At 47.3% G+C, this 23,974-nt stretch overlaps 1 protein-coding gene across 1 annotated transcript in view; it reads right to left on the bottom strand.

The window, feature by feature from the left end:
- LOC147111064 (protein FAM107B-like) overlaps positions 1-23,709 on the bottom strand; it is a 251,642-nt gene extending 227,933 nt beyond the window's left edge. The window contains exon 1 of the mRNA XM_086001544.1: positions 23,276-23,709. Within this exon, the coding sequence (XP_085857670.1) occupies positions 23,276-23,299 (24 nt within the window). The 5' untranslated portion in view covers positions 23,300-23,709. The remainder of the gene's footprint in view (positions 1-23,275) is intronic.
- Between the last annotated feature and the right edge of the window lie 265 nt (positions 23,710-23,974).

Here is a 23,974-nt window from a genome sequence, read left to right as displayed (position 1 = left end):
GTGGCCGGCCAGGGTTCCCGGGCCTCGGGATTCCTGGTAGCTGCAGCGAGGCGAGGACAGCCTCGGGGAGCACTCCTTGTGGGCTGGGAGGAGCAGGTGTGCTTCCTCCTGGCCCCCTCAAGCTCCCCCACCATCAGCCCCCACCCTCCCCATGCAAACCCCCCCTCGGGATCAGACCACCCCCCGGGGTCAGGGGTCGGATTCCCCCCCCACCCACCCCCCGGACTCGGAGATTTGCACTTACCTGGGGCTGCGGCCTCTTCTCCAGCATTCCCCGCCCGACTGGAGTGACGTCACACGCACGCTGTGGAGTTAAATCTCCACAGTGTGCGGGGAAACCCGGACCAGGTTTCCCGAGCACTACCAGGCCTACCCGCTCCCAGCGCGTCTGAACATTAACATTCCCCCCCGCAGAGTCTGAACCACGAAGTGTAAGTTAGAATAACTAATTCAATGCCAAATCATGTACAGATATTTAAATAGAGGGAAAGATGGGATTAAGAGAGAGAGATAAAAGAGACAGAAAGAAAAAGTAAAAAAATAATTTACATTTAAAAAAAATGCTCCAACTGTAATTAATATCTGCAGGAATGAGACTCCACACTTGTAAACGTTTTTGTTCAGTGCCATAGAGGTTGTTTGGCAGTAATTAAGACTTATCACACCCTTAAAAATCCACTTGCACTGAAATGGACAAGCCCTAACTTTTTCTGGCATGTTTAATGGGTAACTATTACGTAAGTACCCCAACTTCATGTGTTTCATGTGTTCCAATGCTGAGATACTGTTATAGCGAAGCTTCTGGAGGAGCAGGGCAACTCGGGAGGCAGCTTCCAGATTTCCGCGTTCAACTGCACGTGTGGTCACCGGAAGTTGTTGTCTAATTTACTCTTTAATAACGGTGAGCGCTGATAGCCTTACTGCTACTTTTATCACAAAATCCAGGCCAATGTTTCCTCTCCAACCTTGTAGGCTTCTTTCCATCTCTGCCAGTATTCCCCCACATTCCTCCTATGGCTGTGAAGGCTATGACTTACATTAGAGCACAATTCCACAGGTGTTATTGACCCTCTGGTTTCTCGACTGTGATACCATCACTATTCAGCCCAAGAATATAATCGTAATGGTAGCATGGCATGCACTGCACAATCTCTCAGAGGCCTGGGAGGATACAGAACCATAAGAACATATGAAATAGGAGCAGGAGTAGGCCATACATCCCACCGAGCCTGCTCTCCCATTCAATAAGATCATGGCTGAACCTTTACATCAATTCGACTTTCCCGCCCGATCCATACCATAACATACCATTTGCTTTCCTAATTGTTTGCTGTACCTGCATGTTAACTTTCTGTGATTTGTGTACAAGGACACCCAAATCCCTCTGAATACCAACATTTCCCAATTAAGAAATATTCTGATTTTTCCATTCTTCATACTGAAGTGGATAATTTCACAAGTCCCCACATTATACTCCATCTGCCACCTTATTGCCCAATCAATTAACCGGTCTATATCCCATTGCAGCCTCTTTGCGTCCTTCTCACAGCTTACTTTCCCACCTAGCTTTGTATTGTCAGCAAACTTGGATATATTGCACTCAGTCCCCTCATCTAATTCATTGATATAGATTGTAAATAGCTGAGGTCCAAGCACTAATCCTTGTGGCACTCCACTACTAACACCCTGCCATCCCGAAAATAACCCGTTTATTCCTATTCTCTGTTTTCTTTGTGTCACCCAATCCTCAATCCATGCTAATATACTACACCCAATCCCGCAAACCCTAATCTTGTGCAACAAACTCCTGTGTGGCACCTTATCGAATGCCTTCTGAAAATCCAAATATACTACATCCACTGGTTGCCCGTTATCTACCCTGCTAATAACAACCTCAAAAAAATCTCTAATAGATTTGCCAAACACGTTTTCCTTTTCATAAAACTGTATTGAGTCTGCTTAATCATATTGTGATTTTCCAAGTGCCCTGTTACCACGTCATTAATAATAGATTCTAGCATTTTCCCTACTGGATAGATGACACCCAATCGATGTCAACAGTGATTTCACTACACGACATTAATGTTATCAGATTTAATGCCTATTGACTATGAATTGGTGGGAATCTAGCCCTATATATTACACGTATTGTAGGCTGATTCATTTTCCTTGTAACTACTGTTGCTTGGTAAGTTCAGAGGCACACTCAAGGGGTTGCTCAAAGGTTCAGGAGTATCTTGGGCTAGAATAGAAATCCTCCCATAAACTTGTGAACCTATCGACAGTCCTACAAATGATGATAATGTTGAGATACCGCGGCAAACGTGGGAGTCGAGACAGAGCTATTGAAAACACAGCTTCTTTATTCTGACCACATGGCAAACAGGAACTAGAAAAGCCCGCGCATCCACTTAAATACTTCCCAGACAGGAAGTGCTCCCGGCAGCCTGTCCCTGCGGGAAACAAGTTGCTGGAGGAAAGGGCCCCCGGCTGGGGGCTTCTGCTTAGACTGTCTGTGCCGCCGTGAGCGGATTATGTCCAGTGGTGGCGTGTCGCCACAGAGCTCCCCCCAGAATCCGCTTAGGAGGAGTGGACGAGTCGTGACGGTGGGCTAATGGTTCTGCCGCAGCGGCTCTGAGTGGTCGCCGGTCTGGTTGGTTGGGTCGGGCGGTTCGCCGCCGGCTGTGCTGGCTTGCCGGGGGGACGGCCTCTGGCTGGAGGCTGGGCCACGGGGACCTGTTCCCCTGGTTCTGTGTGTGCTGGTTTGAGCCGGTCGATGGAGACTGTCTCGACCCTGTCGCCGAGTCGCAGCTTGAATACCTTGTCCCCGGTTTGTAGTACCTCGTACGGACCGTCGTACGGGGGTCGCCAGTGTTGAGATACCGCGGCAAACGTGGGAGTCGAGACAGAGCTATTGAAAACACAGCTTCTTTATTCTGACCACATGGCAAACAGGAACTAGAAAAGCCCGCGCATCCACTTAAATACTTCCCAGACAGGAAGTGCTCCCGGCAGCCTGTCCCTGCGGGAAACAAGTTGCTGGAGGAAAGGGCCCCCGGCTGGGGGCTTCTGCTTAGACTGTCTGTGCCGCCGTGAGCGGATTATGTCCAGTGGTGGCGTGTCGCCACAATAATTCAATATTCCCACATCAGTAGTTTGATGGATTGCAAAAATTAGCAATCAAAAAATGCTGGAACTTATCGCATTCTGCCTACAGCTTCAGAAGGAGCTCTTCCAAAACATTTGGGAGGAAACATGTGTGTTCGCCAGCAAAGTTGCTGATGTGACCGGAAGCTGCAGTTAACGGCTGCTGGAAATGGCTGCAACGCTAAGTGAGTGAAATTGATCTGGGGGGCATGGAGATAGGTGGCACAGCACTCATCTTCCATGCAACACTGTCCTGGTGGCATTGCTGGAGGGATCCGGGATGAATTCCCTGTCCAGGTCCGGCGTTGCAGCTTCCCACAGCCTCTGGAGCGAAGCTGTGGAGTTCGCAAGGAATTGTGGGCAATGAAGAGGTCTGAGAATTAAAGGGGCCCTGCACACTGAAGCAATACAAAATAAAATGCAGTGAATCAATACATTTTTCAGCCCTTTCTGCCTTTTAAAAAATATTCAACATTTAAAAGAAGTTCCAAATGTGAATATTCAGCTGTTAAAGCTGAATTATCTTCCTAACCTCAACAAATGGGAAAACTGCCTCAGCACTAACACAAATGGCTCAGCAAGCCGGGGAAGAGGCACCCAGGGTCTTGCACGCAGCACTCCAGCTTTGTGCAGGGGCTCAACACTGCAAGACAGGCCCTCTACCCATAAGGGCCAGGAGGCCCTCCAGAAAGAAGGATGTGGACGTACATCACTGAGGCCGTCACTGCCAGCAGTGCCCCCCACCATCTGGCTCCAGTGTCCAAAGAAGCTTCACGACCTCAGATCACTGGTCAAGGTCAGTGAATGCATCTTCAAAAGCCGTCTCCTACCAACTGCACCACTGGTGTCACAAACTGCTCAATGCACGACCCCCAATCACTCACCTACCAACAATCTGCAGCAATGACCAGGCACATCTCCCATTCCTAGCCTCACCTCAACCCTCAGAGGAGATGGTGCAGGCCATTCTTGGCAGGGGCATGGCCGCGCCCTTGGCCAGTGGCAGTGCTGAAAGGTTACAAGATTCTGGTATCCTCGTAGGTTATCCTCCTTCTGACATACACCTCTTGCTTTCCCGCCCTCCTGTCAGCATATCTCTATCCTTGTGCCTTTCTCATTTCACACACCAAAGAAATGCAGCCTGCCCAGCCAGTGGGTGACCAAGAAGAGGGAGAGGAGAGTGAAGAAGATGAATGATTTGACACTTCCAGCCACCAGCTCCTCAAGGTCAACCAGCAAGGCCATTTGCAGTGTCCCCTGCTGAAAGTCAGCAGCCTTCCACCAGCCATGCTGCAGCCACTGGAGTAGCACTGCGTGACATCAGTAGGAAAGGTAAAGGCACACAAGACAGACACTAAGAGAATGCATATGATTGTTGAGTTGATTCCTTGATGTCACATTGGATGGAGAGAAATATATAGGTGATTTGGAAAGTCTGCTTTGTGGTGCCTTTTATTTCAGCACTGTGGCCAAGAGCATACTGCGATGGTCAGTGACATATGGAAGGTAAGGTGTGGGACGAATGTTGAAAGGGGAATTGGGGTTGTGGTCACTGGGATCACAGGCGGATGATTCCATCCCAGATATCCCGGCCACAAAGGGGCTGTCTGGGATGTATCCTTCCATCTGATTCCTCCTCTGCGGCTTCTTCCTCTTCCCTCTCCAAGCAGATGCTGTAAATGTGAAATGACAGCATAAAATGCTAGAAATACTCAGTTGCTCAGGCAGCATATTGACCTGAGACATGAACTCTCTTTTTCTCTCCACGGATGTTACGTGACCTGCTGAGTATTTGCAGCATATTCAATCTTCTCAAAGGCCTTCATTTACCATCCGAGCCCTTGCAAGCGTCCAGCAGCACTACCTACACAGCTCAAAAGCTTTTCACATCTATTGCAGCAAGCCACCACTTCAATAAAATAAAAGTCCAAACCCTTAAATTCAAACTTAACTGAATGATGTGTGTGTCCCTTTAAGAGCTGCAGACATTGCCACTGTCAGCCTGCTTGCACGCCAGGTTAAAGTTTGCATTGGTGACGTTAAGTTGGCGTTGCTTGCTGATTTATGTCACCACGCCACCATTTTGTCCAGCATGGCGCTGCCAGTTACCTGTAGCTCAAAGGTAAGGGCCAAAACAGCGGCCGCCATGGGAACCACCAGCAGCTGGCAAAAGAGTGGCGGCCGCCGTTTTAGCGCCATTTAGTGGCGCTGTGGAGTGGCCCTGAGGCCACGAATTTCTAGGCCTTGATGCCTTCCATGTAAATCCATGAAATGAATAAAAGACTCGCCAAATGAAAGTCCACCACATATCAGGACCAGACTCACTGCCCGGTCAACAACGAAGTCTGCACAGATATGCCAGATCAATTCTTAGTTTTGTAGCACCAGCTTTCTGGCCATTTTTATATGAATCATATTTTATATCCAAAACCCCAAGAGAGAACTGTACTGTTGGGCAAGCTTGTGGGAGTGGCTTAGGGAATAGGATTGCAAGCCAGGCTAACCTGACTAAGGTGCATTCATATGCAAACGGCCATCTCACACTGACAGGCTGGGTGGAAGGGAACCCAGGCCGATTGACATCATCACCATCTAACATGATTACTGGGAACAATACCCCAAGAGGTAACTCAGAGACACGTTGCCCTCACATCAATAAAGCACAGTCCTGACCGAAACTGGTGGAAGGCAGTAGATGGCTAGGCCATTGTCTTCCAGGAGATAAGCCAGCTAAGGAAGTTTGGTTTGAGATTGAAACCCATTACCTGCTAATGGGGGCCATCAACTCATGAAACGACAGACATCCAGTAATCAGCACGCATTGTCTCTCCAGGTGCCAGGCCTGGGAGTGGGGAAATGGAATATAATTTTTCTCAAAGATTTCAGGCCACAGTGGGGGTCCAGACAGACCACCTGAGTCAATACATTGATCAGTATTGGCGGGAGAAAAAGGTGATAGATTTTGGGTTTATAAGGAGCCGTTCGGGGGCTGCTCTCTCTCTCTTTTCTCCTCGGCATCAATCTACAGCGAGTCTCCCGAGTGGGGCTCGACTCGACGGAACACCACCAGAAGCTGAGTGCTACTCTTCATCCCTCATCAATGGACCTCGACTTAAACTGGAACTTGGATACTGCGTCAGCGGTATGGAACCAGGAGCGAGACGTACAGGAAGAAGCTGCAAGCAAGACAACGGGCAATCGGGGTGAGCATATTGCCTGCGCCTACACATCCACAAGATCACTTAGCTGTGTGAGGGGGTGACTGTAAGTTCCAACCAAACCTTAGTGGGGTTTAGTGCTGGGATCGTGTTAGTTTATTTCACGGGGGGGTTCTTTTATTAAACCGTGGTAATTTAGATCGGTATGGCTTGTTGGACAAGCCAGGGTTGTATTGTTTTGTATGGTTACGAGTGTTTTGTTAATCCTATTAATGGCCCAGAAATTCAGGTCTCCACGGGTGAGTATGCACGGGGTACTCACCCGTAGGCCCGATGGAAGTGCCGGTTTCCTGCATGCACTGCGCATGCGCGGGAATCCAGCACTTCCGTTCCTCTGAAAGCAGGGGTTCAGAGGTCAAACACGTGCATGGGGGAGTCTGTGCGTGCGCTTTAAACTTACGTTTTTTTTACAGGTTTTTCCGTGAGGGTAAGTCTTTAGAATTTAGAAATGTAAAAAGCAGGCATAAGGCCTGCTTTTTACAAGGTAAGTGGTCAATTATTTAAAATTAAAACATTTTTTCCACAGGTTTATTATTTTTAAATACTTTAAAGCAAGGTAAGTTTATTTTTAGCCCCATTAGAATATAATTTTTTTTTCCAAAAATTTAAATTATTGTTTAAAATAATTATTAATGTAATTTATAGTTTATTTTAAAAATGTGATTTAAAAAAAAAATTATTTGAAGGTTTACTGCTATTTTGGGGCCGTAGTATTTATAAGTCTTGATAGCACTTCCTGTCAAGACTTATGAATGGAGCATTCCCTGCTCCGATTGGCTGCCCATGGCCCACGTGATCCCAGGGGACGCATTGAACTAACTGTGCCCCTGGGACACGCAAGCACTGTGCGCCGGCAGCTGGGCCAGGCCCCGGATCGGAATTCCATGGGGCCCTACAGCTCAACTGCCGGCGCGCAAGGTAAGTGCAGGTCGGGGGCTTGCACCCGCGGGAAGCCCCCGACCTGAATTTCTGGGCCATTTTTTTTATGGTTGAGCTCAAACGGGTGTCCGAGTCTGACCTGTCCATATAATCCCTATTGTCCAGAGCTTGTAGTAAGAGGTGTGTTTTCGGTGCGCCCAAGAAAACCACTTACAGTTTCTAGGTCATTGTCACACCAGGAGCTTATTCAGACAACTTCATTTTACCAATGTACCTCCCTTGAAAAAGAGGAATACAATCCATTAACCATGGCCTCGCCTATCATATTGTTGTGTGCCAGTATGTGTAATCTGGTCATGCAATACGTGTGTATTATGTTTGTCATTATTGGGGCAGAAATTCCTCCCCAAACATGTGAGTACGGAAGGGGTACTCACGCGTCTGGCCAGAAGAAATGCCGGTTTTCAGCATGCACAGCGCATGCGCTGAAAACCGGCATTTCCTCTCCTCTAACCCAAGAGTTGAAGAGGCTAGCGCATGCGCTGTAGGGGGCAGCGCGTGCGTCTTGGATTTCCTCTGTTTTGGGGGATTTGCGCATGTGTAAAGGCCTCCGGTCTTTACGCTTGTAAAAAGCACACGTAAGTATTTATTTTTACAGGTAAGTGGTGTTTTAGTGCAATTTAGCATTTTTTTTCCCACAGGTTTATTATTTTAAAGAATCTACAATAAGGTAAGTTTAGTTTTAGACCTTTTTTATTAAAAATTTATTAAAAAAAAAAAAAAAATTATTGTTTAAATTATTTTTTTAACTTATTTATACTTAATTTAATGATTGGGATGTTTTTTAAAATTTTATTTAAAGTTTAAGTAGTGTTTTGGGGTGCAGTACTTCTCATGAGTTTGACAGTTCTTACTCTCAAACTTATGAATGAAGTTTCCCCTCCCCTGATTGGCTGAACAGTGCTCACCTGATCCCAGCCGGCACATCGCACTAACTACGCCGCTGGGTCAGGTTAGTACAGCGCGCTGACATCAGAACCGGGCCACTGACAGGAAATCCACTGCGGGCCAGGTTTCAGATGTCGGCGCGCAGGGTGAGCGCACATCGGGGGCTTGCACGCGCGGCAAGCCCCCGACACCAAGTTCTGGGCCATTATGTTTGAACACAGAGGCTTATTCATTTATTTTTGAAGTTCAAATATTGCATCTTCCCATCATTTATTAATCTTTATTCTTTCTATTGTACATGATGTGGATTATAAATTTCTGGGCCTTTCATGTAAATTACATTCCATTGTAATTTTATTTTAGTATTTATATCCCATCTTATTAATTAGCCTACAGATATAACTGTCCCGATACCAATGCAATTTGATCATACTTTAAATGGGAGGAGAAAAAAATTGGGTCCAATTTTTATATTATGTGGATATTATCCCTGGTTGCCACTTTTCCGTCCGGAAATCACGAGCAAGAACTGACTGTCCCACACTGAAGCTTCTTGTTGGCTTAGCATTCAAATGTTTGAACTGTTTGTTCTCTACATCACGACGTACATTCGGTTTAAGAAGGTCCATGTGAGATCTCAGGTTCCTGTTCAGAAACATCATCGCTGGAGTCTGATTAGTGGCTGCGTGTACTGCGTTCCGATAAGCAAAGAGGAAATTGTCTATCTTGTGTTGCAGTGGTAGACTCTCGCTGTACATTGCTTTGATGGCCTTCTTGAAAGTCTGTACGAATCTTTCTGCCAAGCCATTTGTAGCTGGATGGTACGGGGCAGATGTGTAGTGCTTGATTGCATTTTTCCTCATGAAACCTTGGAATTCGTCAGAGACAAATTGTCGTCCATTGTCTGTGCAGATTTGTTCTGGTAGGCCATTTCTAGCGAACATGGTCCTCAGAACTGAAATGGTCTTTTCAGATGTGGTTAATTTCATTTTAATGACCTCGGGCCATTTGGAATGTGCATCGACTGCAATCAAGAACATGGAGTCCATGAACGGTCCAGCAAAGTTGATGTGCACACGTTGCCATGGTGATGAGGGCCATTCCCATGGACGGAGAGGGGCTTGTGGTGGTGCGTTCTGGGCCTTTTGACATCCTGAGCAGCTCTTTGTCAGGTCCTCGATCTGTTTGTCAATTCCCAGCCACCACACGTATCCACGAGCAAGGCTTTCCATCTTTACCGTACCTAAGTGGCCTTCATGCAGTTCATCTAGCACTCAGTTACGAAGCTTGGGAGGAATCACAACTCGTGAGCCGCACATCAGTGTTCCCCGACACACTGATAACTGCTCCCTCCTAGCTGAGAATGCTGGAAACAATGAGTCACCATGCGCTGGCCATCCCTTCACAGTGATGTCATAAACTTTTGACAATGTAGGGTCATTGCGTGTTTCTCTTTCAATGAGGGAGTTTGTCACTGGTAGCTGCTCAACTATTGTTGTGTGAAATACCTCTGCTGAGTCAACTGTTGTAGTTCTCTCGGAGGTTGGCAGTGGTAAACGTGACAAACCATTGGCGTTGCCATGTTGCTTGGTCCCCTTGTATTCAATGTCATACAGGTGAGCCCCTAGGAAGAGTGACCATCGCTGTAGCCGTTGTGCCGTCATCACTGGAACGCCCTTCCTTGGGTTGAAGATTGAAATGAGAGGCTGGTGGTCGGTTAACTGTGTAAACTGTTGACCATACAAGTAGTGGTTGAATTTCTTGACTCCCCACACAAGGCTGAGGGCCTCTCGGTCAATCTGTGCATAATTGCGTTAGCTGTAGTCAATGATCTTGAAGCAAAGGCTATTGGTCTTTCTGAGCCGTCTGGGAACTTATGTGACAACACGGCACCAATGCCATGGGGTGAAGCATCACATGCCAGTCGAATAGGTAAGGATGGGTCAAAGTGAGCTAGCACCTCTTCTGAAGTAATGAGTCTTTTACTCTCTTGAAAAGCTTGTTCACAGCTGTCACTCCACTTCCATTGTGACCCTGTCTGTAGCAGTGCATTTAGTGGATGTAACACTGTGGATAGGTTGGGCAAGAACTTGTGATAGTAGTTCACCAGTCCAAGATATGATCTCAACTGAGACACATTTTCAGGTGTTGGTGCATTAATCACAGCTTCAATCTTGTCTGGAGACTTGTGTAAACTGTCCTTGTCAATCACATGTCCACAGTATGAGATTTCCTTTTTTAAAAACTCACACTTGTCTCGGTTCGCTCGGAGCCCATACTCCTGTAACCTGATGAGCACCTGTTCGAGGTTGGAAAGGTGGTCATTGTCATTCTTGCCAGTAATGATGATGTCATCAAGATAACACTGAGTACCTGGGATCCCCTGCAGGACTTGGTCCATTGCCCTTTGCCAGATTGCAGGAGCTGATGCTATTCCGAATACCAGCCGATTGTACTGGTAAAGGCCTATGTGCGTATTTATTGTCAGGTACTTCTTTGATGCAGCATCAATTTCCATTTGGAGATAGGCCTGGGCCAAGTCAATCTTTCTGAAGCGTTCCCCTCTTGACAGGGAAGCAAAGATGTCCTCAATGCGAGGCAATGGGTACTGTACTGTGTGGAGGACTGGGTTAACAGTCACTTTAAAGTCTCCACAGATGCACACTTTTCTTGACTTTCCTGGTTTTGTGCTGGAGGTTTTCTTCATCACTGGAACTATAGGTGTGGCCCATTCACTCCAATCCACCTTGGACAGGACCCCTAACTGCTCCAAGTTCTCCAGCTCTGCTTCTACTGAAGGGCGAATTGCATAAGGCACTGGTCTGGCCTTGTGGAACTTTGGATTTGCGTTCTCCTCAATCTTAATTTTTGCTTTCATGCCCTTGAGTGTTCCTATTCCCTTCTTGAACACTTCCTGAGAGTCAGAGAGTATTTGTGACAGTCTCTCAGGAGTGGCGTTGCTGTCCTCCTTTGCTGACACAAACAGTGCTTGGATGGTGTGCCAATCCAACTGTATTTTCCTGAGCCATTCGCGTCCCAGTAATGGTGGTCCTCCATTTTCCACTACGTAGAGGTTCAATTGCGGTATTTTTTTTTCTTTGTATGTCACTGTCACTTTTATTTGACCTTTGGGGCACACTCTTTGTCCTGTGTATGTCTTTAACAGTACTTTAGTTGGCCTTAGCGGTATGTGTGAAAACAGTCGTTTGCAGTCATGTACAGAGATCACTGTTAAAGCTGAGCCTGTGTCCAACTCCATTTTCAGCCTAACTCCTGCCACTTCTGGAGTAACCCATATTATTCTGTGATCCCCTGTCTCTTTCACACTGTGTAGTTTTAGACAAGCCAAATCCTCTTCCTCTGAGTCTGTGTCACTTTTTTCTTTATCTGAACTGTCTCCAGTCACGTGGTGTACCTTCTTGTATCTATCTTTGAAAGGTTTCTTGTTTTCAGTCACTTGATGTACCTTTTCGTTACTCTGTATTGTATCAGTTTTCTGCTTCATATTTGCTTTGCAGACCCTTTCAATGTGCCCTCGTCTGCCACATTGTCTGCAATCTTTGTCTTTAAACCAAGTCATTGTGGTCATGTGACATTTTGCCACAGCGATAGCATTTATTTTCTTGTTTCAGTGACATTTTATTAGTTGAATATTCCAGGGATTTTTGTTGAATTTCTAAAGCGCCACGTGCTGCTGCTTCCATTGATATTGCGATACTCAGAGCCTTCTCCAATGTGAGGTCTTTTTCAGACAGGAGCTTCTTTTGTGTGCTTTCACTTTGCATGCCACACACAAATCTGTCTCTCAATGCGTCTGATAAGCCCACTCCAAATTGGCAATGTTCTGATAATTTGCACAACTTTGCCAAATATTCAGAAATGCTTTCATTTTTGCTCTGGTTCCGTTTATGGAATTTAAATCTTTCAGCTATGAGCAGTGGTTTGGGGCTTAAATGGTCTTGGAGTGTGTCCACTATTTGTTTGAATGTTTTGTTTGCTGGCTTTTCAGGGGTTAATAAACTACGTAGCAGCCCGTATGTCTTTGCACCCATAACACTCAGCAAAACAGTGGCTTTCTTTTCTACCTCCACTCCGTTAGCCTCACAGTACAACTCCACTCTTTCAATGTAAGTTGCCCAGTCTTCAATGCTGCTATCAAATGCTGCAATCGTGCCAATCATCGCCATTTTTTTCCAAACCCATTTTTCTTTCTTTACTAGTTAGCTAGCGTCATGCAAGTCCTGTGCACTTTTCACTTGACTTACATATCCCCTGCCTAGCTTAGCAAGCGTGCTCCGTTTTCTCTACCTTCTCGCTCCTTTCTTCCGAATTTCGGTGTCCTCTGGATGCGATGCCAGAATAGGAAGACGTAGGTTCATAATTCTCGTCGCCAATTTGTTGTGTTTGTACCGCTATACACAACTACATAAAATAATAAAGCAGCAGAGACTGAGAGTAACTTCAAGTGATATTTACTGGTTAACTGGAACTTCGGCACTGACTGCACAAATCGATACGCGTCTGTTATATACGCTCGCAACTAAGGATGTACATCCGCAAAACAAAGTAGTCCCTTAAATGTTGTATACATTACAGGCTACTAGTTCTCTTTTTGTTACAGTGGAAAAATATTAATAATCTGTGGTATCAGGATAGGCTTAACTTGTAAGATGTGGTTTGTGTTCAGTATTTTATGTTTGACAACATTTTTTTTATGTCAATTAAATCAAATCCTACAGTAATACTCTTTAGTGAAGGTCCAGCTGTGTTATCCATTCAAACATATTTTTTAACTTATGTATTCATTTTGCCAGAATGAATGTTTACATTTTACTGTTGGAAGAACAAATACTACACCCACCTGTACAGCAAAACACGGACAGAGTATTTGCTATAAATATTCACATTGCTCAACAAAGAATCTTCTCAGGTATTGGCTTAAGTCTATTCTGGTACTAAAACATAGGCAATTGGGCCTTGCATCCAAAGGCCCAATTACACTTGAAATTCAGATACAGTTCTTATTACAGTAACACTACTGATTAACTCGCTTTCAAATTCCTTTCCTTTTGCACAATAACAGTGATGGCCCAGATGAAGTAACAAACCTGACACTCCCATGGGGTGAGTGGAGATTAGACAACTAATCTGATTTACTTCAGGATGTGAAAGTGGGTGTTTATTTGTTTAGTTATGAATGTAATTGTTTTGGCATTAATTATGAATTCAGATTTAGTCTGAATATGTAGATCTGGTAAATCAATGCATGATAAATCCTGAAAGTAGCTTACTATTACAAGAACATTAAAATAGCATATGATCAGAGCTTCTGAAAATACATTTCAGAGCAAAGCCGGTGAAACTCAGAATCCTCCAAAAGGTGACGTAACTGATATCTATGTATAGAAATAGGTGTGAACAACTGGTAAAGTGGAGGTGGCAGGGGTGATCTGCTGGTGATGCGGGGGGGGGGGGTGGCAGGGATGATCTGCTGGTAATGTGGAGGGGGCAGAGGTGATCTGCTGGTGATGTGGAGGGGACAGGGGTGATCTGCTGGCGATGTGGATGGGCAGGGATGATCTGCTGGTGATGTGGAGGGGCAGGGGTGATCTGCTGGTGATGTGGATGGGCAGGGATGATCTGCTGGTGATGTGGAGGGGGCAGGGATGATCTGCTGGTGATGTGGAGGGGCAGGGTGATCTGCTGGTAAGGTGGAAGGGGCAGGGATGATCTGCTGGTAAGGTGGAAGGGGCAGGGATGATCTGCTGGTAAGGTGGAAGGGGCAGGGATGATCTGCTGGTAAGGTGGAAGGGGCAGGGATGATCTGCTGGTGATGTGGAGGGGGAGGGGTGATCTGCTGGTGATGTGGAGGGGTAGGGGTGATATTTTGGTGAGATGGAGGGGCAGGGTTGGGCTGCTGGTGAGGTGGAGGGGCGGGGTAATCTGCTGGTGAGGTGGAGGGGGCTGGGTTGAGCTGCTGGTGAGGTGGAATGGCGAGGTGATCTGCTGGTGAGGTGGATGGGGTGGGGTGAGCTGCTGGTGAGGTGGAGGGGCACTGATGATCTGCTGGTGATGTGGAGGGGGCTGGGTTGAGCTGCTGGTGAGGTGGAGGGGGTGGGGTGAGCTGCTGGTGATGTGGAGGGGCAGGGGTGATCTGTTGGTGAGATGGAGGAGCAGGGGCGAGCTGCTGGTGAGGTGGAGGGGCAGAGTGAGCTGCTGGTGATGTGGAGGGGCGGAGTGAGCTGTTGGAGGGGCAGAGTGAGCTGCTGGTGATGTGGAGGGGTGGAGTGAGCTGTTGGAGGGGCAGAGTGAGCTACTGGTGATGTGGAGGGGCAGAGTGAGCTGTTGGAGGGGGCGGAGTGAGCTGCTGGTGATGTGGAGGGGCGGAGTGAGCTGTTGGAGGGGCAGAGTGAGCTGCTGGTGATGTGGAGGGGCGGAGTGAGCTGTTGGAGGGGGCGGAGTGAGCTGTTGGTGATGTGGAGGGGACGGGGTGAGCTGTTGGTGATGTGGAGGGGGCAGAGTGAGCTGTTGGTTGTAATGATCAATAACATGTCATTCTATAGTGGACACTAGGTGGAGCCGTAGAGCTGTGTAGAGCTGTATATAGCTGTATGTATATAAGACTACACTACCCAGCTGTATATATATTAAGACTACATTACCCATGAGGCACTAGGCTACCCACAAGGCAGCAGTCAAGATGGATGCCTCTACAGATACTGTACCTAGTCCACATGTGCTCAATAAAGTGTCTAGCAAAAGCTAGCTGTGTTCATAATAAGAATGTCTATTTATTAATGAACATAAGATTGGTGATGTGGAGGGGGTGGAGTGAGCTGTTGGTGAGGTGGAGGGGGTTGGGGTGAGCTGTTGGTGATGTGGAGGGGCGGAGTGAGCTGTTGGTGATGTGGAGGGGGTGGAGTGAGCTGTTGGTGATGTGGAGGGGGTGGAGTGAGCTGTTGCTGATGTGGAGGGGGTGGAGTGAGCTGTTGGTGATGTGGAGGGGCGGAGTGAGCTGTTGGTGATGTGGAGGGGGCGGAGTGAGCTGTTGGTGAGGTGGAGGGGACGGAGTGAGCTGCTGGTGAGGTGGAGGGGGCGGAGTGAGCTGCTGGTGAGGTGGAGGGGGCGGAATGAGCTGCTGGTGAGGTGGAGGGGGCGGAGTTAGCTGTTGGTGATGTGGAGGGGGCAGAGTGAGCTGTTGGTGAGGTGGAGGGGGCGGAGTGAGGTGTTGGTGAGGTGGAGGGGGTGGCGTGAGCTGCTGGTGAGGTGGCGGGGGCGGAGTGAGCTGCTGGTGAGGTGGAGGGGGCAGAGTGAGCTGTTGGAGGAGGCGGAGTGAGCTGTTGGTGAGGTGGAGGGGGCGGAGTAAGCTGCTGGTGAGGTGGAGGGGCGGAGTGAGTTGCTGCTGAGGTGGAGGGGACAGAGTGAGCTGTTGGAGGGGTGGAGTGAGCTGTTGGTGAGGTGGAGGGGATGGAGTAAGCTGCTGGTGAGGTGGAGGGGGTGGAGTGAGCTGCTGGTGAGGTGGAGGGGGTGGAGTGAGCTGTTGGTGATGTGGAGGGGGCGGAGTGAGCTGCTGGTGAGGTGGAGGGGACGGAGTAAGCTGCTGGTGAGGTGGAGGGGGTGGAGTGAGCTGCTGGTGAGGTGGAGGGGGTGGAGTGAGCTGTTGGTGATGTGGAGGGGGCAGAGTGAGCTGTTGGTGAGGTGGAGGGGACGGAGTAAGCTGCTGGTGAGGTGGAGGGGGTGGAGTGAGCTGCTGGTGAGGTGGAGGGGGTGGAGTGAGCTGTTGGTGATGTGGAGGGGGCGGAGTGAGCTGCTGGTGAGGTGGAGGGGCGGAGTGAGCTGCTGGTGAGGTGGAGGGGCGGAGTGAGCTGCTGGTGAGGTGGAGGGGGCGGAGTGAGCTGCTGGTGAGGTGGAGGGGGCGGAGTTTGGTGTTGGTGAGGTGGAGGGGCAGAGTGAGCTGTTGGAGGGGCAGAGTGAGCTGTTGGCGGTGGCGGAGTGAGCTGTTGGTGAGGTGAAGGGACGGAGTGAGCTGTTGGAGGGGGCGGAGTGAGCTGTTGGTGAGGTGGAGGGGCGGAGTGAGCTGTTGGAGGGGGCGGAGTTAGCTGTTGGAGGGGGCGGAGTGAGCTGCTGGTGAGGTGGAGGGGGTGGAGTGAGCTGCTGGTGAGGTGGAGGGGGTGGAGTGAGCTGCTGGTGAGGCGGAGGGGGCGGAGTTTGGTGTTGGTGAGGTGGAGGGGCAGAGTGAGCTGTTGGAGGGGCAGAGTGAGCTGTTGGCGGTGGCGGAGTGAGCTGTTGTTGAGGTGAAGGGACGGAGTGAGCTGTTGGAGGGGGCGGAGTGAGCTGTTGGTGAGGTGGAGGGGCGGAGTGAGCTGTTGGAGGGGGCGGAGTTAGCTGTTGGAGGGGGCGGAGTGAGCTGCTGGTGAGGTGGAGGGGGCGGAGTGAGGTGTTGGAGGGGGCGGAGTGAGCTGTTGGAGTGAGCTGTTGGAGGGGGCGGAGTGAGCTCTTGGAGGGGGCGGAGTGAGCTGCTGGTGAGGTGGAGGGGGCGGAGTGAGCTGTTGGAGGGGGCGGAGTGAGCTGTTGGAGGGGGCGGAGTGAGGTGTTGGTGAGGTGGAGGGAGCGAGTGAGCTGCTGGTGAGGTGGAGGGAGCAGGAGTAATCTGAACGAGGCAGGGGCGATCTGTTACCTAGTTACAGGAAAAACATTGGAGAATAAAAACCACTTCACATTTTGATGTTGATTAAAAATTAGAAGATGCATCACTCATGAAAACATTTACAAGATTGATCTCATGCACTGATTTGATAACCTGGGGAGCTTAAGTAATGAGTCAGAAGCAATACTGCAGTAATAGTATGGGGTAAGTGTGCTAATATACTTTCACAAATGATTCATTTGTACCAGACAAATTACCGGAGAACATGAAACATTTTTAAACTACTACAGTGGGAAGACAGGCTAACAAAATGGTGATGAAAGCAAAAATGCTAATGGTTCCATGGCACAAATGTTCCTTAAACTATTGTTTCTAGATAAAAAAAATACTTTCAATGTTGTTTTTAATTTTACCCTCTTTTCTATCGTGCAGTTCATAGTCTCACTGGATTTGTGCCTTTCAGTAAAAGATGGATAAGTAGGAGGAAGCCAAAAGCAGCAACGCAATCATGGGGTTTGGATTACCTCAAAGCACAGGAACAAATCTTCGAGTAATTTACAGACACCATCTGACCTCTAATTCCATTTCTTCCTTTAACTCCCTCTTAGCCATCCAATTCACTTTAATTGCACTGTATAAACAAATAGCATTTTACTTTCCAGTTTAAGGTTTTCAGTGCTCATTCTTGAATTGGAGTCGAAATACAGGCCATGCCTGTGTTTCCCACTCAGAGTTACTGATTTTTGTCCTTGCAATATGGGAGGAGCCAAGCGCTTGCCGCAGCGGCAAAATAAACAGGGAGAATCAAACTGGACCACTTTCACGCGCCTCTCAGCAACCAGCTTCACAGGAAGCCTGGGAACATCTGTCATCTCTTGACCAGGACTGATACATGACTCAGGAAATACTCAAGGGCTTACTTGCCTTGAGCGGTGCCGTGGAAAACATTTGGAAAGAGTTCTGAATTATATCAGTGACTACATGTTACAAGTAATTGTGTACTGGATGAATATCCCTTTTATTTTGCAATAAAGATACGTAGAATCATAGAATCATACAGCACAGAAGGAGACCAAAATAACAACAGAAAACGCTGGATCCGTGGAGAGAGAAACAGAGTTAACGTTTCAGGTCAATGACCTTTCGTCAGAACTGGAAAAAAGCAGGAAAAGGAATAGATTGTGAAGCAAGTTAGGGGCTGGGAAAAGGGGGAGGGAATGAAAGAACAAAAGGGAAGGTCAGTGATAGGATGGAAAGCAGGAGAGATTAAGAGACATTGAGAGACATTAAGAGATATTCAAGGCAAGAGGAGGTGGTAATGGGACAGGTTAAGGAACAAAGGATGGCTATAGATGAGCTGTGAATTGCGCTGGCAGAATGAAGGACAGTTGCCATGTGGGAGGGGGAAAAAAGGCCAAACAAAAGTGTGGATAAAAAAATAATTAAAAAATGTATATATATATGTGATAGGGGCCGAGGTTATGTTCTGAAATTGTTGAACTCTATGTTGAGTCCAGAGGGCTGTAGAGTGCCTAATCGAAAGATGAGGTGCTGTTCCTCGAGCTTACGCTGAGCCTCCGTGGAACAATGCAAGAGGCCGAGGACGGTGAGGTCTGAGTGGGAATGGAGCAGTGAATTAAAGTGACAAGCCACCAGGAGCTCGAGGTCCCCTTTATGGACAGAAGGAGACCATTTGGCTCATCGTGTCTGTGCCAGCTCTTTGAAAGAGCTGTCCAATTAGGCCCACTCCACTGCTCTGCTCTTTCCCCATAGCCCTGCAAATTTTTCCTTTCTGGATTTATTCAATAGCAAATAAAGATTCCAAAGAATTATTAATTGGGTTACTTTGGGCTATTTTGCCAAATATCAGAATTTTGAGTCCCAAATTCATCTGAAGGCGAGGGGAAAGTATGGGGCCAGCAGGCGAGTGTCTAGCTCACCCTGGCTCACTGAGGTAATTCTCCGGCCATTTTAATTCCCAGACCTTATTTGAATAAGTTAGGCCTGGCTTCCACCTTGACCCGCTGTCCAGGACGTGGCGGCGGTGGGTGGGAGCGGGCGAGTGTGGCAGGAGGCTGCTGCCGGGGGCCCACAGGAATGGTCCCCAGCAAAGGTAAGTCTGAGGAGGGGGGTTCTGGAGGCGATGGCAAGGGTAAGGGAAGCCCAGGATAAGGGAGGCCCTAGGTTTCCTTATGGGGCCTGGAGAATCACTGGTGTTCCTGGCGAGGCAGGCATCAGGCACCGAATGTGCGACTGCTGCTAAAATGGTGTGGGGGTCCAAATTACATCATCAGACCCTGAATTTTACATTTTAATAAGGCCCTCGCCTGCCTGTGGGCCTCCCAAGACCTGGACGTTAAAATATTGGCCTTGGTGAGTGCGCCATTAAACCGTAGGGCAGGAAGCTGTCTCCATTTTAATGTTCTCATCGGGCGTTGGGGGTTAATTCAACTCTTGGGTTTAATTCACCAAATTTTGATCATTTTGGAGTTGTGTGCGTCTGTACCATTATAAAGATAACATGCACGCACAACAACGTACATTTATATAACACCTTGAACGTAGAGAAATGTCTCAAGATGCTTCACAGAGGCACAATCAGAAAGAGGGGGAAAGTACCGACTGAGCCAGTGCTATATCGAGTGTTTGGTATTTGTGGAGGAAGCACTGTAATAACAGTGTGCAATTTGGCTTATATTAAAAAACAAATAAATATTTTTGCTTAATGCTTGTGATCATCAAAATGAGGAATATCGGTTTAGCTAATAAAACACCAGTTTCCCGGATGGCACCAAGGGTCAGAATCAAACATTCGCAAGTCAGGGGCAGACTGGCACATGTGCAGAGCAAAACTTCTTCTACGAGCCATAGCAAGTTCTTTAATCCCAGCCTCAGATTGCATTAGTGTGATGCCTCAGTTTCTCACAGCCGCCATCCTGGAGGCCTCTCTGAATTAGGACACCAATTTGGCAAGCTATAGTTGGTTTCACGTTGTGGAATCATGCCCACTAGAAACTGGAATGAAACTGCCCAAACTCATTGCACTTAGGCTGCCCTACAGTCGGCTGAGAAAGGAAGCTTTTATAGATAGCTTTGAGCTTGATTTAAACCAGAATCCCAGAGGTGAAAAGACAGTGTTCTAAGCCAGTGCGCCACCAGCGACTCTACTCTGCTTTTGTCTTTTAAAAATCATACATGGTGGCCTTACAAAGAAGCATGTCCAGATTCTAGCAAAATGGTGACAGAGGAATCTCAGCGCATTTTTTATGTACTGGCTGATAACCATGGAACTGCTCACAGTGAGTCCGAGGATATGCTGAATTCATAGCCAAAGGAGTGTTAGGTCCTGGATGTACAATGTGTTATCAGGGTCACTGATTTGCTGCTGTGTCACTTTGATCTGTGTGATAGCCTTAGTGCGACAGGAAGCAAGTGTGACGTTTACAGGAAGATGATGCAAAACTTTTACTATAAATAGACAATTACTGATATTCTGGTGTAGGGCATTCAGTAGGTGATGTTCAGTGTGTGGTGGTTACATGTTTATTGGAATCTGTGACACATGAATACTGAGTCCTAGGATCTCCAAAGGAAAATGCTTCCAAAAACTGGAAGCAATTACTACTGTTACATTACACTTTCATCTGCAGCAGACACATTTTCACTTTACACTATAGAAATGAAGCAAATAAGTGTAGTCTGTACACATAACAAGAAATCAGCACTATGCAGATATATGAGAAATATACAACTGAAGGCAATTATTGTCTCTGATAGCTGGGTTGGTGAAGAGTCTGTGCAGAACTGAACCAACCGCCACCACCACTTGCATTTATATAGCACCTGTATTGTAGCAAAATGTCCCAAGGCGCTTCACAAGAGCGTTATCAATAAAAACATTTTTGACACTGAGCTACAGAAGGAGATATCAGGACAGGTGACCAAAAGCTTGGTCAAAGAGGTAGGTTTTAAGGAGCATCTTAAAGGAGTAGAGAGAGATAGAGAGGCAGAGAGGTTTAGGGACGGAGTTCCAGAGCTTAGGACCAAGGCAGCTGAAAACATGGCCGCCAATGGTGGCGTGATTAAAATCGGGGATGCGCAACAGGCCAGGATTGGAGGAGCGCAGAGATCGCCAAGGCTTGTAGGGCTGGAGGATGTTACAGAGATAGGGAGGGGCAAGGCCGTGGAGGGATTTGAAAACAATGACGAGGATTTTTAAATTGAGCCATTGTCAGACCGAGAGTCAGTTTAGGTCAGCGAGCACAGGGGTGAATGAGGCTTGGGGTGAGCTATGATACGGGCAGCAGAGTTTTGGATGAGCATAAGTTTATGTAGGGTGGAAGATCGGAGGCCAGCCAGGAGTGCACTGGAATAGTCAAGGCTAGAGGTAACAAAGGCATGGACAAGAGCTTGAGCAGCAGGTGAGCTAAGGCAGGGCCAGAGTTGGGCAACTATGCATTACAGGAAACTTTGTGATATCCGGCACCGACGGGACCGGCGTGTTGCCGATCTATCAAAACTGCCGGACATACAAAGTTAATGTTGAAGCATACGGAGGTTTTCATCTCCGTATCTGACAACAAACACTGTTGCTTAGCAACAGCTTCTAAAGAGTCGGCTGCAGCTGCAAGCGTCTCCAGCTGAAGCTGTTGCTATAGCTACAGACCTTGCAGTGGCTGACTGGGAATAAAAAAGAACGAGATCTAAAAAAACTTAGAGAAAATGGCTCCTGATTTTTGCCGTTAGATCGAGTATTCCGGACATACAACCTCCGGATAAACCAAAGTTTCCTGTACATAGCATGTACAGCAAAGAAACAGGTCATTCGGCCCATCTGGTGCATGCCAGTGTTTATGCTCCACACGCGCCTCCTCCTACCCCTCTTCATCTAACCCTATCAGCATAACCTTCTATTCCTTTCTCCCTCATGTGCTTATCTAGCTTCCCCTTAAATGCATCTATGCTATTTGCCTCAACTACTCCCTGTGGTAGCAGGTTCCACATTCTAACCACTCAATGGGTAAAGAAGTTTCTCCTGAATTCCCCATTAGATTCATGAGTGACTTTCTTATATTTATGGCCCCTAGTTTTGGCCTCCCCCACAAGTGGAAACATCTTCTCCAGGTCTACCCTATCAAACCCTTTCATAATCTTAAAGACCTCTATCAGGTCACCCCTCAGCCTTTTATTTTCTAGAGAAAAGAGTCCCATTCTGTTCAATTTTTTCTGATAGGTATAACCTCATAAGAAGGTCAAATGTTCAATCTAAGTGTGTGCTGAGTTCGTTGATCTCAGCTAGGGTGATGATAGGGCCATTAGAACCAGCCCCAGGCCCCTGGGCTAGGGAAGTGAAAAAACCAAGGGTTCCCACTCCTAATTATTATCTAGTGATCCTTGCTGGAAAGTTGACCTCAGGCAAGGACAAGACCAAACTTGGCTGCAATGCTCCACTATGGTTTAATTACCTTGCAAGACTAACTGTCTACCATAACACATGAAGAACAGCCATTTAGAAAAGGTATCAGAGAGCATCCAGTACTCTTTATAACAAGAGTCGGTACGTTAAGGAGAGAAAGAAGGTAGCAAGACATTTTTTCTGCCTCCTCCCCTGAAGGCATTAATTCCTTGTTGGGGTACGATTTCACATGCACGAGCCACTCTTTAGTACCTTTCCCAACCATCCACTCCTAGGCAGTGCGTGCCCTGGGGTATTTGATCCTGTGCTCAGCCAACATCATCAGAGTTCCAGCAAGGGTCAACGGACTGTGAGTGTAAGCAGAAACCTTGGCCGATTTTCCCCACCCTGTGGCCAACTGTAACATCTTTACCACTGGCCCAGCTGAGAACAGCTATCTCAGCAAGATCTTCCTGTCTGTATGGCTCAGCAACATCACTGCCTTAAACAGCCATGCCATTGGGGGAGCTCTACTGTAGCGAGACCAATACCAGTAAGATCAGAGTTGCAAGTACAGATCCAGTGTTAGATCATCAATATTCTAACCAAAGGGTTCCGATACCCACAATCTTTACTGTTTCATATAACCGTACAAAGCTGTCACATTGGGCAATACCATTTTGTCATTACAGGGAATGAGAGAAAGTACAAGAAAATAAATAGATCAGGGAAAAAAATTAACATTTTGATTGGTAAACAAAAATAAAATCTGTACTTCATATTCCTTTGTCATTTCACAGAATGCACTTAAAGCAATGTATTCCACAACTTATTTCTCTTTTTTCAGACAGTAATCAATCAGTTTTGTACATGACAGTTCTTCTTAGCAGGTGGCACTTAACTTTAATACAGGCAATTATTCACACTCAGCGTAGAGAACATGGGACTAAGTTGCTGAGGCTTTATGAGCTGCCAGCAGCTCCGACCCCTCTTTCATCACGCAAACTGTTAAATCCAGATGAAGAACAAAATAGTCTGTACCTTTTTGCCATGTGCTGCTCCCATGCTGTTGCTTCTCCTCACCCCTCTTCAGGATCTGCTGCAGTTCCCCCTGAACAATATCCTTTTCAGTCTGGGCGCCCCGTGCTGTTCTCTTTCTGCAAGAGGAGCTGCCTGCACAATCTGCGAGGAGGCACAGACTGCAGCAGGCAGGCAGGCGATGTGAAAACACGCAGCTCTGGCACCTTGACAACTCTGGTTTCTTCCACAGAACCGGGGCTTTACTAAATCAGCAGAATGGCAAAGACCTGGGAAGGAGAATCCGAAAAGTATTTTTTAGGAGTTCAATCAATTGGCAAAATAAAAATGAACAAAAAAAAAATCACTGCAAATACACTACTGATCAACAAATGTATTTCTCTCTAAAGTCCACAGCCTGTACACAAGCTGTAGTGTGTACCCTGTGAAGCTTTAGCACAGAATAAAGATTACATTAATTGCTCATGACACAACGTGATGATGCACAGAGCACATGGATGGATTTACATAGAATGTGACAGCCCTGAGACGCCTGTATTTTACCGCACAGAAGGTGGTCCTGCTGCATCTGGGCCTGGGTCTTCCCACATATGCATATGGATTTCTTCTTGGCAGTAATGCCAACCATTTTGGTCCTTCACATAGATCCATGCGCCCTGGTAAATTCTGTGGAACAACTGCTGGTGGTGCTAGCACCAGTTA

This window comes from Somniosus microcephalus, chromosome 11, assembly GCF_052327205.1.
Source record: "Somniosus microcephalus isolate GS21.2 chromosome 11, FLI_Smic_1.0, whole genome shotgun sequence".
NCBI classification, from domain to species: domain Eukaryota; kingdom Metazoa; phylum Chordata; class Chondrichthyes; order Squaliformes; family Somniosidae; genus Somniosus; species Somniosus microcephalus.
This window is presented reverse-complemented; position numbering and strand designations above follow the sequence as displayed.